Here is a 19,026-nt window from a genome sequence, read left to right as displayed (position 1 = left end):
CCCCAGACTGTACACCAGAAGACACCCCACAGAAGCCTGCTGCTAAGCAGGGAAGGAAGCTGAACAGAGGGAGGAGAGGCGGACAGGGACCCAAGTGGGTCCAGTCTCGGGCACAGCACTGCGATGACTCCGCCTTTCTTTTCTAACCTGAACTGGGCTGTAAGGAATGCTGGCTACTGAAGAGTCTGTGCCTTGGTTTTGTTTTCTTAAGGACTTCGTTGGTCACCCATGACACCAAGTACAGCAGACCCTTGACTTATGAACTCAATTCATTCCCGAGGGCTGGTTGTAACTCAAGCTGGCCAACTGCCTTCAAAGTCTCTCTTCTGTATAATTTTGGGCCACATTTTCTTCCAGGCAGATCTCAGGGTCCTTACAGAGACATTGGCCCAGGATTTCTCAGTTAACCCCACACAGGAAAGGATGCTGTCATGTTCCTTCCAGGACTTTTAAGGGCTAACTCTGTATCTGAGACCCTCTGGAAGCACAAGCGGCCGGCATTCGGGTCTTAACTCAAGACTTTGGTCTTAAGTTAAAACTAAAATTCTGGTTATAACCCTCATTGTTTGTATGTCAGGCCCGTTGTACCTCGAGTGTCCATTATGAGGCTGAATCCAGGACTTCAGCCAGGAAAATGCAGAAAGGTCTAATTTCTGGATGCCTACAAAGTTGTAGATGACCTCAAAGAATTCCGGAGAAGCAGCAAAACTTACAAAGTTGGGTTTCTTGCTATGCATCCTCAGGGAAGAGATCTGGCATCTTTTGGGGCACATGCTTAAAAGTCGGCCCGCAGACCAGAGGCACTGGGAGAGCTGCTGAAATTCCCAAAGCTGAGACTGTCACAGCAGAGATCACAGGATGCAGGACCAGAAAGGCTGCTGCACAGAACCCAAGGTGCACTTCCTCTGCAGAAACCTGAAGAAGCTGGAGCAACTTCCCACACAGCAAGTCCCCAGCATCAAACTGTGCTTCAGGTGATGCTGCAAGATAAAAGGAAGGCTCCATTCCAGGAAGCACACTGCTTTCTCTGGAACAACTGCAACATTAGTGACACCTGGGGACCGAATAATTCCTTGCAGCAGGGATGGGAGCGGCATCCCTGGCCTCTATGCACCAGAAACTGGTATCATTCCACTGCCAATAAGGCAGCCAAAACTGTCTCCAGGGCCGGGGATTTAGCTCAGTGGCTCCGCTGCCTGCCTCAAAAGTGCAAGGTCCTGAGTTCGATCCCTGGTACCAAAACATAAACAAACAAATAAATAAATAAAAAGTCTCCAGAAACTGCTGCATCTACACTGGCTTGGGTGGCAGGGGTAGGACACTATCACCAGCTGAGACCCACTGCTATCTTTTAACAATCCGAACGCAATCTTCAACAATGACTCCTCTCTGGCCTTCATACACAGTACTACAAGGCAACTGATCGATGCCCTCAATGGTGATAAATTACTCCATAATAGACTAGAATTTCCTTACTTCTAGTTCCTTGGAATACAAAGTAACTATATGAAAAGAAATAAACCAACCCTGAGTTGTCAAACAACTAATAACTTCAGAAAGAGCTAGTGTTAATCAAGAGCTCAAATAAAGCAACCTAATGTAAAATATTGCACACATTTTGGACAAAAGTGAGCGAGTTTCCTATGCATATTTTAAAGTGAAATTTGATCCAGTTACCTTTATAATCTCTGAAGTTAAAGTTTTTCCAAATATACCACAAAGAAATTTCACATGTTTATCACATTTTAAGAAAGCCGGTTATGAGCCAGATGGACTTCCATGAGGAACTCAATTAATATAGGCAGTTACCATCTGACATACTTAAAAGGGAAAAGTGCAAGCAACTTTGTTCCAGTAAGCAAGTCTGAGCACCATAGCTGCCTTTGCAAGTCAGCTTCTGAATTCAATGAATCTCTTTAAGGAATGGAAATGGAAATATTCCTTTGAAGTTATCAGGTCTGAAAAGAATATATATTTACACTATGCATCTTTCCACCATCAAGCATGAGGAGGAAACAGGTTGTCTTCGCATTAGAAGATGTGATCACAAATGAAGCCAAATTCCTAGCTCAGAGATGATCTTTTCCAAAGTAGCTGCCAGATGAAATTTTCAAGCTTTCAAGCACAGGTTTTTTGTCCAGAACAACATTAAATGAACAAATGGCAACCCAATTCTAAGACAAAGAGACTTCTGAGCAAGGCCAGCCAGACACAAACTACCCCTTCAGCTTCCACTGCCAACGGGAACCCCTCAGCAGGACTTGAGGGCAAACCCTGCACTGAGACACATGATTCAATTTTGCTTCTAGGAATCCAGTTTTCCAAGCACAGATAAAGCTAGGATTTCTAAGAAATGATTCATTCCATTCACACCGAGGACAGCCCATTAAGCAGAAACTCCACCCAGGAGACTTACAATTAGTGTGACTGAGACAAGAAGTCCCACAGAGAGAGGACTCCTAGTGCACAGGCAGTTTGGGTACTGAGAACTGTCAGTGAGACAACAAAAAACAGGAAGCATTTTCTTAGGAACAGTAGATAGGAAAGCCATCTATGGGCCATTAGAAGCACATGCTATTCAGACATGTAGTTTACCTTTGATCTGTGGTTCCAGGCACATAACTCCCTCTCCAGAAGTTCAAATGTCTCCTTCCCAAGGTGAGTCACAGAAACTAATACTGCCCTGCCCTTTTGCCTTGAGCAGCCCATGAAGAAATTCTTTGACCTGGTTGCCTGATGGGAGATCAGAGGACTGAAGAGTCTTAAACCCAAGAGCTTGTGTCCCCACGCAGCTGAGATGCACTCCCATCCTGGGATTTTATCTATACAGTGGACCCTTGAGTTATGACCAGCCTGACAACTTGGGTAATGACCTGAATTTTAGTTTTAACTTAGGACTAAAGTCTTGGAGTTGTGACTTGAATGCCGGCTGTTTGTGCTTCCAGAGGGTCTGAGATACAGAGTTAGCCCTTAAAGAGTGCTGGAAGGAACATGACAGCATCCTTTCCTGTGTGGGGTTCACTGAGAAATCCGGGGCCGGGGTCTGTCTAAGGAGCCTGAGATCTGCCTGTGTACAGGGAGAGACTTTGAAGGCTGTGTAGAGGAGCCTGAGCCATCAACTGACCGACTTGAGTTACAACTGGCCCTCGGGAATGAACTGAGTTCATAAGTCGAGGTCCACTGTATTCTCTGCTGCACAGACAGACCAAGAACTTGAAGGTACAGGCCTCACTAGGCTTCCCCACCCGGTCCACGAGCTTTACATAACGGCTTCTGTCCAAACATTTCTCCAGGGTTGTCTGGGCTTTGTGAGGGTCTACATAAGATACTGGAAACACAGGGTGCGAAGAACAGGACAGCTGACAAGGTGGAGGCTCACAGGAGGGTGACCAAAAACTGATCACATGCCAGGATGGGAGCCCATGCCAGCTGCATGGGGACAGAAGCTCCCGGCTTCATATTCTTCCAGGCCTCACCCTACGTATCTCTTCTTCGGGCTGGAGACTTGTATCCTTGAATTGTTCACAATAAAGTAGCAAAGAGTTACGTTCTGAGTTCTGGAAGCCATTCTAGCAAAATTAGTGTATAATGAGGGGCTCACAGGAGCAGAAGTTCCAAAGGCCTGGACTTATGATTGGGTCTGAAGGAGGGACAATCTTCTGAGGCTTGAGTCCTAATCCTGAAATGTGAACACTCTCCCCAGGTGGACGGTGGCAAAAGTGAACAGACTTAGAGACCTAGCAGCTGACAGCCAGTGCAGAATGATGTCTGCTACTGGGGCAAAATTCCACATTTGGGTATCACAGAAGCGATCTGTGTTCTGAGCATACAGCTCCAGAAACAGCGTGTTTTCCATTGTCTCACCAAAAGCGTCTAGAAACAAAGAGACACTAATGATCTCCTCATTTGTAAAGGTTCTACCTGTGAGCTTCAAGGATACCCAGAGGTCAGTCAGTGGGCTGGCAAGAGAATGAGCCCTGTAAGCTACACCCAAATCTACACAGAGTATTTTCCTTTTGTAGGGGATTTCAAGCCACAAGATGAATTATGAAACACTAAGAGTTGAAAATATTCCTTTGCTCCTCCAATTCTAGCAGCTACCAGTCCAGTCACTCCACGTTTAAGGACAGCCAGACAATGGCACCACACCCATTTCATTCTACCAGACTTGCAAAGCTTGCCACGGGGAGACAGCCGACAACCAACCAATGAACAGATGTGTTTCCCACACTGAAAGAACACTGACAGGCGGGCACGGAAGGGCACTGCCACTCCTAGGTGACTTAGTGATGTGCTCCCCTCCTACCCCTCCTCAGTAGAAGATCCAGAGCACCAACACTTCCTTCTGGCCAGCAGCATGTATCTGCAAGAAAACTGACATAAAGTGACTGAGGACTGAACCAGAATGTCCCCGATGATCCCAGTGAGGTTAACAGAGCAATTCAGACCGCTGATGGTTACAGTCTCTTTCTCAGTAGCTGACAAGAGAAAACAGAACAAAATAAAACACAACGCCTACACACAACTGTGGAACTCCGAGAAGGGTCTGAGACTCTTCTTCATATGTCACTACTTTATCCATTTTCTAGTGAGTGACAGTAGTCACCCAAGTTTTATACAAAAAGCCACCTCTTAAGGTTTCAGACATGGATGTGAAAAACCGTGTCAGAGGAGGCAAACCATGACTTCACTGGCCCGGGCTGAGTCTACTCAAGCAAGCCAAGATGCCTGTGCTGTTTCTGTTTCTCTACCTAAATGAAGATGGGATACCAGAGGGGCATCCAGCTGCCATGCTACCCACAAAGGATTCCAGATAAGAAATGAGGCATTTCAGGGCCGGGGATTTAGCTCAGTGGTTTCGCCTTCTGCTGCGCAAGTGGCAAGGACCCGAGTTCGATCCCCGGTACCAAAAAAAAAAAAAAGAAATGAGGCATTGCCCAAGTTTGATCTGCAGGCAGTCTGAGGGGTAAGGACACAGCATGCGAGTCATGCAAACACCCCACATACTGCTGTACTCTGAGATTCCCCATTTCTCTCACCTCCACCGGAAACCTTCTGCCATTGACACTGTGTTCCGAGCCCGCAGAGCCATTGCTGTGGCCCCAGTGAAATTCCACCTTCTCAGCTTTGAATCTGCCAGGCAGGCCAGCACCACTGACGAAATAGTCATCTTTGAGAAGGATGGCAACTGCAAAATGGAAGAGAACAAGAAAAACAAAATGAGTTCCATACCTAGACTAGGGATTTCTTCTGTTACTTTTAATAAAGCTTGATTACCAGATGTGAACTATTTCCTCATATAGCTATGAAAACACAAGTCACAACTACCAGTCGGAACAAATTAAAATATTCTAGCTGCAGAATGCTCTCAGATCATGGTTCTAAATCATGACAATTCCCAGGGAAGGATCTCAATATTTCTTGTCCATTTAACAGCTTGGGAAAAAAATAGAGACAACGACAGAGCAAATGGCTGTGAGTCAGTGTCTTCTACATTTGCTAGAAGATCAAAATTATCTGGAGAGCGAGATGCTGCTTTTTAACACCAATTCCTGGGGCTGCCCTCAGATTCAAGGTCAGGGATGATGTGGGAAATATATATAATAAGCCAACAATTAATGGCACATTTCTTCAATCAAAAACCTAAGCAAGAAGTCAGAGGGAAAATGCAGGTTCCTCCAGGATAAAGGTGACACTAGTGGGAAGACGGCGGGGACTGGGGATCGAACATTTTATATTAGATAGCGATGCCCAAGGAAATGTTGTGCAACATCTCTCATTAAGTCACTCTAATACTGGCCGATAATTGCATTTCCTCTACTGCCTCTTTTAATTTGAAGCATTAGAAAATCTCCCTTAGCCCATGAGAAAGAGCACACATGAGAGTATCCACAGCATTGAGAACCTCCACAGCATTGAGAACCTCCACCAAATTCAAACCCTAAATTTCAAATACACATTTCTCTCCTTGAGTCATGGGGAAGAGAATTCAAGAATAACTTGGATTTGTACTAAAAGAAAACTTGATTAAAAAAAAAAGAAAACTTTATTTTTGCAAAAGGTATGGAAAATCAAATGCATACAAAATAGTTTCTATTTTACCAGGGATATATTCTCCTCTTTTTTCTCAAGTGGATTCATTCATACATTTAACAAATTCTTATTGGCTGCTAAATACATGTTAGGTGCCAGCCAATATACTGAATGGCTTACGACCAAAAGCTTGCTCAAGCCATGAGAAAGCCCTCAAACCCTCATTGTTACCTCTGCCTAGAGAGCCCAGCCAGGGCCTCAGAGAGAAATCTGGCATGCAAATTAGGTCACCATAAAAGATAGGGACTAAACTAATGACCCATTTCTAAAACAGGGCAATTAGTTTCAGTATTTCTGTGTATAAAGGAAGCATTAAACGCAAGTGAAGAAACCCTGCTCATATAAATCCCTTTTTATTGCATTCAAAAGGCAGTTTTTCCCCAACTTCTGAAAAATATACAGTGAATGTTCAATTAGTGGTGCAGCAAATTAAAGGATGAAATGAAGCAAGTGTTTCTGGTGCCAATTAGACATGTCAGGGCATTGTTCCAACTTTATTCTGTTTGGGGCATGTTTTAGAACAAGGGTCAGCATGCTTCCTGCTAAGGGCAATTTCATGCATATTTTAGGCTTTGCAGAGGATTTTCATGACCTGACCTCACCTCTGCAGCACAGAAGCAGCTGGAGAGAGTACACCAGAGGCTCTGTTCGAATAAAACTTTATTTAACCACACTAAAATTCAAGTCAGATATAATGTTGGTGGGTTACAGACTATTTACTATCTCCTTTTGATTTTTTAAAAGAAACTGAAAATGTAAAAAAAAGGCAGAGGGCCTATCATTTCACTATACCTTAAAATATAATAGGGCCGGGGATTTACCTCAGTGTTTCCGCCGCCTGCCTCCCAAGCGCAAGGTCCCAAGTTCGATCCCCGGTGCCCCCCCCCAAAAAAATCTCAGAAAACAAAATATTATCTAAAATACTATAAAATTGATATACACATAAATACATTGAAAGATAGCTTTTAAAAATTACATACTATCCATACTTTTCCCTCCAATGTCAAAATGCCTAGGCATTAGCTCAGCAGAGCCTTAACACTGTTGATTATTCTCAGCCTGCTATAAATTCTATATTTAAAGTTTTGCATCCAAGGGAGGAAGGCAGTGATGTTCAGAATGTCTGTTACAATACACCAGGGTCTCGGCATCATCCGATGAATATTTGATTTTACCTAAATCATTTGTATCTCTGTCACAGGTCATTTTACTTGTTTTATATGAATAATTAAAGGCATAATTAGAAAACTGTACAATCTGAAACATTCATCTTGTTTTTCATTTTGTAGCATTTCTTACGCATGCTACATGCACATAATACTCCTTCTAAAAGTGGCTCAGAGTTTAGTTTACATATGAAAGTGGGAAGCAAGAACATTCCCAGTTATCAATTTCTTAATGACCCCTGGTGACAGCACTGCTTCCAAACAGAATGGAGCAAAGGTAAAGAGCATAGAATACATTATGTTTTATGAGCATGAACTCAAATGAGAGTGCTCTGACTGAGCACGGTGGCACAACCTACAACCCCTGGGAAAGTACTGGCACTCTGGGAGGCTGAGACAGGAGGACTGTAAGTTTGAGCCTAGCCTGGACAACTTAGTGGGGTCCTGTTTCAAAACAAAAGTAATAAAAACTGGACAGGGGATGCAAGTCAGTGTGAGGACCCCGGGTTCAATCCCAGCACTACAAATAAAAGAAAAAAGAAAGGTGTGGCCTTAGGCATGTTACTCCACTTCTCTGGGCCTCAATTTCCAGCAAGTTGAAAGGTAGAGCATTAACAGTACCCGCAGGGCAACGCTGCTTTCACACCCAGAGAGAATCACGGTCCACAATCACAGAGCACAGGGCTGGGGACCCAATCAGCAGAAATCACTGGGCACCACTGTGAGCAGCAGAGGACCAGAGCTCCTGCACAGCAAGGGAGGGCAGTGCAGGGCCACCTGCCACAGCTCGATTTGAAAGCAACCCACCTTCCAAGGAAGGAACAAGAACCAGAGGCAGAGAGGACAGCAAGGGACAGTGCAGCCAGGATTTCTCCTGGGAAGAGACCTCAGGAGGTGACTGGGTGCTCCCCCTTCTTTAAAACACACCGAAAACACACACTGCCTATTGTTGATTAGCTCTCCCCATTTGATTTTATCAAGGAAATGAAAAGCTCTGGATTTTCCTGATATGCATTCATTTCTCCCCCCTCTTCCCCAAAAGTAACTATAAAGGAGAATAACACAGGAAACTGATTTATTTTCATAGATTGTAGGCATATTTTTAACAAGTCTACCAATGTCGTACACCAATGGTTTTTTCTTTTATGGTGCTGACAGAAAAGATTATCTTTTAAAATTATTTCATTTAATAAAAATAAAATAAGCAAGCTGAAAGGAAGCCAGTAAATAATATGGTAAGAATAATAAATATGTGGGGCATGGTGGTACATGACTGTATTCCCAGCTACTTCTGAGGCTGAGGCAGGAGGGTTGCCAAGTTTGAGGCTTGCCTGGTTGACTTAGCGAGACCTTGTCTCAGAATAAAATAAAATTTAAAAAGGGTTGAGAAGGTAGCTCCCTGGAGAGTGGTTTTCTAGGCTCTGGGTTCAATCCCCAATTGTACAAAAAAAAAGTATAATCAATAAACATAAAATTTAAAACAACAGTAGTTATAGCAGGATATAAATAAGGCAAACATTAGGGAGGCGGCAAGCCAACAGATAGACTGAAAGCAATGATATTATAGACTGAATATATTTTCTCAAGGTTTACACACTGAAGCTTTAATCCCCAACATGGTGGCATGAGGAAATGGGTCGCTGATGAGGGACAAGTCCTCACAGATGGATTCGTGTCCCTATGAAACTCATGCCCGAGGAGACCCTGAGCCCATCCACATGTGCACAAGTGAGAAGGTGGAATCTGCTGGTGCCTCAACTGTGAACTTCAGGTCTAGGTCTCTAGAACTGTGAGAAGCGTCTGTGATACAAGCCACTCAGTAGCCCGCGTTGACACAAACAGGTAGAGGGGAAGGGGGTGCCAATGGACTGCGTAGAATAACCCCCTCTAACGGGACAAACTGCTCCCCAACACTTAGGAGGGTGGTGAAATCAAGGCAGAATCCAAGAAAGTGAGGGGAACGAGGGGAACCATGTGCAGGGTTTCTCATCTGAGACGCCCCATTCCGCAGCAGCAGCTCCTACCAGGCCTCAGGGTCTACGCCATCTGGAAGTGAGAAGTGAAGTCCGGGCACAGGTGGAGCTGACCAGCTGGACTCCAGAGCCAGACCTGGACTAGAATCCATCCGAGGCACCCCAGGGTCATTTGGGAGTAACTGGAACCGGGCAGCAGAGACTTCCCAGGGAATGGAGAGAAGACTAAGTCTGGACGTCCAGACAGCAATGCACACTGACATTACTGCACAAAGCAGCCGTTACCTAAGTTCTGCTCAGACAGGAGGGAGAAGGTCCTGGGCTTTCCTGGAGTCTCCCAGGGCTGCGCCCAGGGCAGGAGCAGGACGGAAGGCAGGCCACAACTTCAGTAAGGAATTTCTGTTTTCTCTGAGGCCTGAAGGGTGACTGAGTCCTGGACCATGGTGACATTCTTTGCAGGACACCCAGCAACACTATAAATTGAGTTCAACACGGACATACAGGCAGGGCTGAGTCAAGTGTTCTGTGTAAACAGCAGCACATGATAGGAGTTAAAGAAGAATTAGCTGCTTACCATCTTACCTGCTGGTTTCTTTTCAACACTAACAAGGTCGGGTCAGAAAGGCCTAGCACCACTGGATCGTAGCAGCAGGAGCCCCAGACCACGCCCACCACACCTGCATTGGGGTGAGGGAGCCCTGGGGCCCTGGCAGAAGCCAAGCTCCTGTAGGAAAGTCAGGATGCATGGCCTCTAGCACCAGTCTCCCACTAAGTTCTCCAAACATGTTTTTCCAACATTTCCTCAAATATTTACTGAGCAATTGCTGGTGAAGAAAAGGGTGGGAAAAAGCAAAAGAGAAGCAGGTCGTACAAAGCTCCTGTGGCACCCAGAGAAAAGCATGGGACCAAAGGCTGGAGGGTGAGGCAGCAACGAGGAGTGAGGCGCAGTGGGTCTTTGTCCCCAGAGAATGCCACGTCCTTGGTTCAGTTGAGAGAGGAAATAAGAAAGTAACAGGGAGGCAAACAAATCAGATGCGGGAATGACAGGGATTCTTCTGTCTACTCCACGAAGGCCTTCAAGGAGCACTTGTTAGAAACAAAAGTTGGGAACTTCCCACAGAGATTCAGGAGACACTGGATGTGCTGAAGGGGAGCAAGCCGACAGCCAAGACGCAGCGAGGCCCAGGATTATCCTGGTCTCACGGAGCTCATGGCTAAATGGAGCCAGGCGCTTATATTAACCTTTCACAGTGGAAGATACGACAGATGGCAGTCTTCCAGAGCATTCTGTGTTGGAAAAAGGGGGTCTCCAAAGCAACCCTCAGTTCGGGGCAACTGGGTAATCCGACTTCTCCCTTAGCAGGAACTGGTTCCTACCACTGAATGCGGGTCCAGGGCTACAGCCATGGCAGAAATGAAATGGGGCTTAACACACGAGAGAGAGATTGTAGTGTCAAGCCAGAGAGCGAGCCCAGGACTCAGGTAAGACTGGACCGTGAAAGCACTTAACAATCAGGGCCTTTCAGACAGGACGGTTTACAAAGCAAAGAGCCAATGCGTACTTAACATTCCCCCAAAGAAGAAAAGATTTTTGAAAACCTTTAAATGTTTTCTTCTGGGTAACGTTGAGCTACTCAGAGCTGCCCCAAGGTGTCTGATGCTCAACACCCAGATGTTTCCAAACTTGTCTACTTGGCAGCCTCTTCATAAGCAAAGTGACCAATAGTTCAGTGACACACACCACACTCAAGAGTTAAACAGAAGGGGGCTAGGCTGTCTTCCATGTCCCTCATCTACCCGCACTGAGAACCATAGAGAGCTGGGGTGAGTGTGGTGGGACTGGAATGAAGATAAAGGTAAAGCCTGGGTACCAAGGAAGTCTACTCTCAAGGGAAGCAAACTTGAGGAATTACTTGTACATTTCATTTCCCTGGGCCCTCCCATCCAACTTTATCAGGTTTTATTGAAATGAGACTAGAGTCAGGTTACTGTCATTACCAAAGTCTCTAATTCTGTAGATAAAACAAATAAAAACATTTTTTAACTTAAATTTTCCAGGCTGGGGAGTAGCTCAGTGGTCGAAGGCTTGCCGAGCACGAGTGAGGCCTGGGTCGATCCCAGTAACACTAAACAAGCAAAGAAACAAAGGCAAACACTGCACTTCTCTTCGGTGGCCAGCTCCATGGAAGAAGTCAGGAAACAGGACAGGCAGGGACCAGTGGCAGGGCAGGAGTGGACACAGGCACAAACATACCAAGAGGCCTCGAGCGACACCAGAGGACAGAGTGGGGAAAGGAAAGGTGGGAGAGAAGGAAAAGGCATGACCAACAACAGAACAAAAAGGATAGAAAGACGGGAGGACACACGCACACAGATTTCCTTTCTCAACAGAAGACCGCTGAAGGCTTTGGCCTGCATGATGCACTTGGGCGACCAGGCCCATGCTCCGGAACCACTCTGGGGTTCAGGGCTGGGGGTGTCACGAAGCAGCGCAGGCCATGAACTTGGCAGGGAGCTCATCATCGAGGAGGTGGCATGGCAAAGCCCTGACGGATGACCGCAGGCTCCGATGAGTGTCTCCAGCAGGAAGAGGCAGCAATCCTTGAGGGCTGCAGAGAGGCGCAGTCAGCGTGGGCTGAGGATGGCAATGAACACCTGAGAGCAGAGCGTCTTTCCGCATCAGACCTTGCTGGACCTCGAGGAGGCTCACCCTGTGTGTGGGGGGAGCAGCAAAGCCACACCTACACTACTCGGCCCAGGTCATACGCACTTCCGGAAGGAGTCCTAGCAAGGATTGCAGCTAAGAGTCTATTTTTTAAAATACCGGACAGCAATTCATTTGTCCTTAAGATTTCATGCTACCCTACATAAAAGTTCCGAGGCCAGATAAAGTGAATGCAAGAGTCTCCTTAGGCGTGTGTATGTTAACTTTACGTACTAGGAAGCCCTTCTGACCTACGGAACTACATCAATGCCCTGGTACCGATCTTTTATTCATTTAACATCCATTTCTTTTTTTTTTAAACATCCATTTCTTGAAAGCAACTGTGCCAGGCACAGAGCACAGGCAAAGACAATAAACCAACAGAAAGTGGGAAATGGAAGCGAAATGCTAATGGCACAATGTGTTTGCTATGTGTCCTTGGTGCAGGATTTAAGAAAAAGTAGCCGACAAAACGGTAAGACAAACAGCCCTTCCAATAGTTAAAATTCAGAGGCGGCCACAGCTTGTTAATACACATCAGAAGCACCATCTAGGTCTAACTTCTGATCGTGTAGTGAGAAGCTAATGCTGCAAACAGCAAGATTATCTTGGAATGTTCTTGATTGAATGCATTATCTTTCACTTCGTAAAGATGAAAATAAAGAGAAAGAGCTTTGGATGAAATGAAACGAGAGCCAGCACAATAGACAGTTATAACTGCACAGGAAGAAACGAAGGCGCCTTCTGGTAAAGACATTTCAGACATCTCGCCAGCAGTGGGCGAGGTGAGGAGAGTTGCGCAATGCTATGGATCACGCCGGGGCAACACAGCAGTGCAGAGCGGGTGACAGATCTGGACATCACAGCCGATTTATTGGAAAGCTACGGTCTGTGTATGATAGGCCACTTTAAATATTAACTTTCAACATTCATATTGTAACATTCAGAAGACAGATTCTATTTTACAGATAAGTGACTTGTAAATTTCTATCAGAAAAAAAATAAATACTCCCTCCCAGATTTACTTTCTGGAAATTTAAGTTTAAAGAAAATACTTTTAGGAAAGAAAAATATATGTCACTTAAAAATTAATGAGGTAAGAAAAAGAAGGTTTTTATACATTTAGGTATACAAGATAGATGTAAAATTAATATTTGCTGTAAAGTTAAGCCATGTGGTTTATGTCATATGAATTTTATTTAAAAATTTAACTTTTACAACTTCTTATCATTGTAAATTCATGGAGTTGTAAGAAATAATGGAGAGATATCACATCTTTTTATCTAATTTTTTCCAATTATACCATATTTCAAAATTCACAATGAGATTTGTGCTTTAAAAAGAAATAAGGGCCAGGGATTTAGCTCAGTGGTTCTGCCACCTGCCTCACAAGTGTAAGGACCTGAGTTCGGTCCCCGGTACCAAAAAAAAATTAAACATAAAAAAAAGAGAACTAAAATCCAGGTTGCCTATCAATAAGATTCACTATGGAAATTAGCAACCCCACTCTAATTTAACCACATAGCAACCTGCGCTGATATGTGCAGGCAGAAAAAGCAAATATTTATTTTCTCTAAAATACTGGAAAAATCTATGAATTCATGCAGCATCTTCAGATCCACAGAATGAAAGATCTTAGCTTTAAAAAAAAAATCCACCCACAAGTTTTATTTCTGCACCCAAATTTCGAAACTGTAAGTTGACATGCTTTCAAGAAACGAAGAAAACAATTTCATGTTCTTGTTTCAAATTGCGTATCACCAACTGGCTGTCACTTTGTTAAAACCCCTCCTACAGAGTCGTCTCAGAGGATTTATGAGATAAGGGCCTATCCAGGATTATGTCATGAATTTCACAGTAAGAAGCAGTTTCAGAAGTACCGGGGATCAATTTCTGCTTCTCCAAATGCTGTGCTTCTGAAATCTCTGAGGCAGATGTGTTCGAATCTGGCAAGCTGTGTTCTAAAGTCAGGGCCAAGCACTGAGAGAGAGCCAACAAGTCGTGGCTGACTCCGGAAGGCAGCAGTGATAGAGATTGATAATCAGCTCCTGGAATGCCAAGGTCATGAATCAGCTTACACGGAGTGAAGCCTACACAGGACTAAAACTGCTCATTGGTGATACCAGGCTGAAAGCTGTCGCTGGAGGGTGTTACCTTCGCAGAAGGCCGTCAAGCAGTGCGAGGCAGTTAGAAAACCACATCAGCGAGCCCAGTGCACTGCCTCTGAGATGTCCAGGGCAGGGCGCTAAGAGGGCACTCGACTCCACACTCTGATTATACCCAGGGCCTAGAGGAACGCCCCGTGGCAGTTTCCCACAAGATACCTGCACTGGCAGAAACTGAACTTAAACCATAAGCATGAAATCTATGCTGAGGAGTGAAAATGTGCATACAATAGCATAGCAATGCCAGTCTACAAGTTCTTCCTGAGCAGGAGAAGTCAAGGATTAGGACAGGGAGACTGCTGTAAGACGGGGAGGAGAACTACTTAGGAAAGCACAGTGAAAAAGAGTCCCAAGGAGGAATCACTGCAGATCAGTGAGAAGCAATTCTCTGAACAAGCCAGGCCAACTCAGAGCAATCAGCCATGAACCCTCTCAGACAAATGATGGTCTAGAGAAGAAAATGGAACCCCAAAGCTGCACATGCAGCCAGTGAGGGTCAAAGAAAAGGCAACTCTGTGACTCACAGCATGTAGGGGACCAAAGGCAGAAAGTGAAATCATTTTAGCCCAGGAAGGGGGCTCCTGCAGGCAAGCTCCCGAAGAGATGGCTAAGAGTGGCTTGTAGTGACATCTTTCACTACAAAGTCTTCATTTAGAGAGCAGGAGAAGAAGAAAGAGCAAACTAATTTTAATGGTTGTAAGATGTAAAAATCATCTCTAGGCATCCACATATCCCAGGCAGTAGTAAGTCCAGTGTTGACCTTCAATGGACAATGAAGCACAGCAAGGCATTTGCATCTCCTGACATGGACAATCTAGAAACTAAACTCTGCACCACAGTAATGAACAGGGGAGTAGCTCTTTGGTATTACCAATGGTAAAGAGATGGAGCCCTCTATTCAGAAATCCGCAAACAACAAAGGGAATAAAGAAAAAGAAATGGAAAGATCAAATTATGGATCTGAAACACAAAGAGATGCTCACCTTCACTCTGAATACTAAGAAATATTAACAAAGCAAACTCTCAAGGAAGAGAAGGGCTTAATTTCCATTGGCACACTGGGCACAGTGCTATCTGATAGATATGTGCTACTCAAAACGGTAGCTTCCAGCTGTATGTGGCTGGTGAGCTTCAGAAATGTGCCCACCACAACCAATGGACTGAACTGTGATCTTATGTAATTTTCAACTACATCACATACCATAGATGGCTAGTGGCCACCATGTTGGATTAGATTTCTGAAAGTCCATTCTATGTCCTTCGCATGTATTAACTCACTGAGTCACCACAAACTGACTAGGTTGATACTACATTACCATCTACTAGGCATGCTTTTAAAAAACTGAAACACAGAATTATTAAGTAATCTGCCCAAAGCCACCCAGCAGGTTGTTAAACCAAAGGCCACCTAAGGCTCCCAATGGCAACGTGCTTCACTTAAGGAGCAGGTCAGGGTAAAGATGAGCCCAGAGTCACCACAAATATTCCATGTTGACCATGTTGAAAAGTAAAGAACCCAGTCCACCTGTTTTCCCTGTGTTTTTCATCCAGGTTTTGTTAGAAGACTCGCTGTCAAAGCCATCCAGCTGCAGCTCCTGGTACTCCTCTCCGACGCGGGCCTGGTGGTCTAAGATGTCTATGGGCGACTGGTGACGGCCTCCGCAGCTGACACTGGATGTGACCCAGTGCTCAGGACCATAGGCACCTGTTAAAGAAAACAACATTTCAATCCACAAGGCTCCAAGGCCAGGGATGGAACAGGCAAGATTCAGAATGCCAAGGGGCGCGTGTTCTGAAGTCCATTCTCCAATATGTCCTCACTTCAGAAAACTGAGCGCAGAACTGAAAGCCATGGATTGGAGCCATCTGCCGGACATGGCAAGGTTTCAGAAAAGCAACGTTACTTAAGATAGGTTTGCCTCTTGATTTGCAATCAAACGTTTGCTAACTTAATCTTTAATCGGATTCAGGGAGCTGCACAGAAGGGCTGTCAGAGTTGTTCACATTTTTGAAAAACTTTCAGTTTCCTAAAATAATCAGAGCGTTCATTCACAAGAAAGTGACTTAATCAATTTAGTAGTTTTGCTATTGTGAACAATGTCCTAAATATAACTTGCTTCTTAGCTCACAGGAAATCTGTAAACAGGAAAAGAAAAAAAAAACTAAATTGAAAGCAATACAAAGCTAAGTGTGGTGACTCATACCTATAATCTCAGCATTCTGGGAGGCTGAAGCAGGAGCATTCAACATTCAAGCTGAGCCTCTGCAACTTAGTGACTTAGCAAAACTCTATCTCTAAATAAATAAGTAGACAGAAAATTTTAAAAGGGGGTAGGGACGTAGCTCAGTGTGAAGGCCCTGGGTTCAATTCCTAGTACCAAAGCAAAAAAAAATCCCTTTTTTTAGAATTAGTCATACATGAGTCTGAATTGAACTGCATGAATTTTTAGAGGATAAACATAGGCATTTCAGTCAAGAAAGGTTAGTGCGTGTATATATGAAAATATACATATCTTACAGGTTTTGTAGCTTTAAACATCTCCCAATATCAGACAGAAAAAGATGAACAGCTACAGTGAGTTTAGTAGACCCTGCCGTGCATGAAGGAAGACGCAGGGAAAAGGCGACGTTAAGTCCCCACCACTCCCTGGGAAGGCCCATCCACCAGGCTGTCACTTCCAGCAGCTGCCCTATGCCCTCAAGCAGGTGCTGCTCATAGTTGTTATAAACAGCGGCACCATGAGAAAAGGGAAATCATCACAGAGAACCATTTCAGGGTTGGTGACAGATGGTTCAGGTATGCAAGAGCGATCTATACTGCTCTTTAAAAGTGATTTATGGCAGAGTTCACTGGTGCACACCTATAATCCCACCACACTGGTAGGCTGAGGCAGGAGAATCCCAACTGTAGTGAAACCCTGTCTCAAAATAAAAAATAAAAAAATGAGTGGGGATGCAGCTCAGTGTGAAGATCCTGGGCTCAGTCCCCAGTACTGGGGGAAAATGATTCCTATTCCCGCTACCTGACAAATACTTAAGACCTGCTCTAATGTCTGGGACATTTTCCTTAATTATCAACTGAAACAAAAAGATAAAAACAGACTATCACAAAGATGTTGACAGATGGTGAAGGTCTGGCAAACTTGGGGAACTTTTAAGGCCTTTCCAAGTGCCAGAGTGCTTTCAAAAAAGTTAATATCACCCTTTCTTTACAGGAGGAATCCACCTGAACTAGGAAGTGGCAAGGTTTTTTATTCATTTTGTTTCACCTCTTACACAAATTTCCTGGGAATGTGATGAGTCACAACGGGACAGGATGTGAATCTGCACATACTGCAGTCAAACATTATTTCCACCTTATGTTTACATATTTGAGAAAAGAGGAAGGGACATAACAAATGGCTCCAATTATTCTGTCCACAGTTGAAATTTTCTTCCAGATGCCAAAAGAATATATTGTAAAACTGAATGAAATGCTTTTTGATATATTCGATGTCTGACCAAAATGTGAATTTTGGTTAGCTGTAATTGGGTTTCTATGTGCAAAATATGGAAACTAATGTTTTAATATCACATATGTTTGTGTGTGTATAAAATGTGTTCTGGGAATTTACTACACAATAAAGCCACACTCAATGGGAAGAAATGGTGTGGGACATGGTAAAATGAGTTCAACATGTATGACTCCAAAGAAATAATAAATACAAGCCAGCATTTGTGAAAATACAGACTGATAATTATCCTACTATCAATAATAATAATAAATACTCTGCAGGGACAGAAAAGTATTTGCCATTGATAATTAATGTTCGTAACTTTCTAGATGTGGGTGATATAATTTAGCATTCTATAAAAATATAATCAGGGTTTATACAAGTAGGATTCATTTCTTCCCTGGTAACAATTTGAAGATTTAAGCTGACTGTATGCTTGCTTTCACATTTCTACCCAATACACATTCAAGTGTAATTTTAATTGAAACTGATCTTCCATTTCAGATTTTAAATTAATTCTTCCTGGGAGTGCAGCATGCTCCAGACACCCTTGCCTTGCAAAACCCCCTATATGTCATTAGTGGAGGAAACAGAACGCTTTTTCCAAGCTTGCAGCTATTGATTACCTATTTTCACATCGAAGCACTGTTGCCACTCCACACTGTATAAATCTCTGTGGTGTTCAGACACTTTATAAAGGACTCAGAATTATATCATTAATCATTTGAAGTTGCACAGAGTTTCATGGTATTGAATGCTCTGTTTTTCAGAACTTTGAATAAATGCGTCTAAGTAAAAACCATGACACTAAATAAGGACTGTAGTCAATCTAAACCTAGCTTGGAGAAAGAAAACACAGTGAGCAACACGCTTTCCTCTTTAGGTCTGACATGACCCGTACGAAACAAGAAGAAAAGGCACTTGCTCTGCAGTCCCCTCTTACGGACTCTTCCTCAGAATGAGAAGCACACATGCCCATCAGCAGCCCCTTCCTAGGGTTTGGAAGCTGACTCTGACATCACAGCCTCATACACAAGACGACAGTCTCGAAAGGACAAAGGGGAGGCGGGGGAAACCACGGCATTCATTTAAGAGTCTTGCAGAAATGAGATGCGGATGGAGTCATCCTGCCAACCTATTAACACCAAGGGAATCTAAACAGTGCTTCTCATTCAACCTGAGATGAAAAATTGTTTTCCTTTTTAATTAATGTAACAAATACCCCTGAAACCTCAGACTAAAGTTCAGATCTCAGGGTAAATGTCCCTTTGTCCGGGATGTCCAGGTGTTTGTGCTGTCCCAGCTCTGGCTTCTTGGTTTCTTTTGATTCTCACCGTCATTAGTGTAATTTATTGTTTACTCCTAAATATCTGCCTTCCCCAGTGGTGGGTAACTCTGAGAAGAGGTTCCTTCTACGTCATGTTAGCACAG

At 44.0% G+C, this 19,026-nt stretch overlaps 1 protein-coding gene across 9 annotated transcripts in view; it reads right to left on the bottom strand.

The window, feature by feature from the left end:
* Window positions 1-19,026, bottom strand: part of Ptprg (protein tyrosine phosphatase receptor type G) — a 674,743-nt gene that overhangs the window by 269,440 nt on the left and 386,277 nt on the right. For all 9 annotated transcript variants that reach the window (XM_087181616.1, XM_087181619.1, XM_087181612.1 and 6 more), the window contains 2 exons: window positions 15,627-15,806; window positions 5,040-5,188 (listed from right to left, as the gene is read on the bottom strand). In XM_087181616.1, coding sequence (XP_087037742.1) covers window positions 5,040-5,188; window positions 15,627-15,806 — 329 coding nt within the window. The remainder of the gene's footprint in view (window positions 1-5,039; window positions 5,189-15,626; window positions 15,807-19,026) is intronic.

Source organism: Heterocephalus glaber, unplaced genomic scaffold, assembly GCF_053883595.1.
Source record: "Heterocephalus glaber isolate CG9 unplaced genomic scaffold, H.glaber_assembly_v1.0 deba00001472, whole genome shotgun sequence".
NCBI lineage: Eukaryota > Metazoa > Chordata > Mammalia > Rodentia > Bathyergidae > Heterocephalus > Heterocephalus glaber.
Note: the sequence above shows the minus strand (reverse complement) of the source record. Positions and strands in the feature narration are given on the sequence as shown.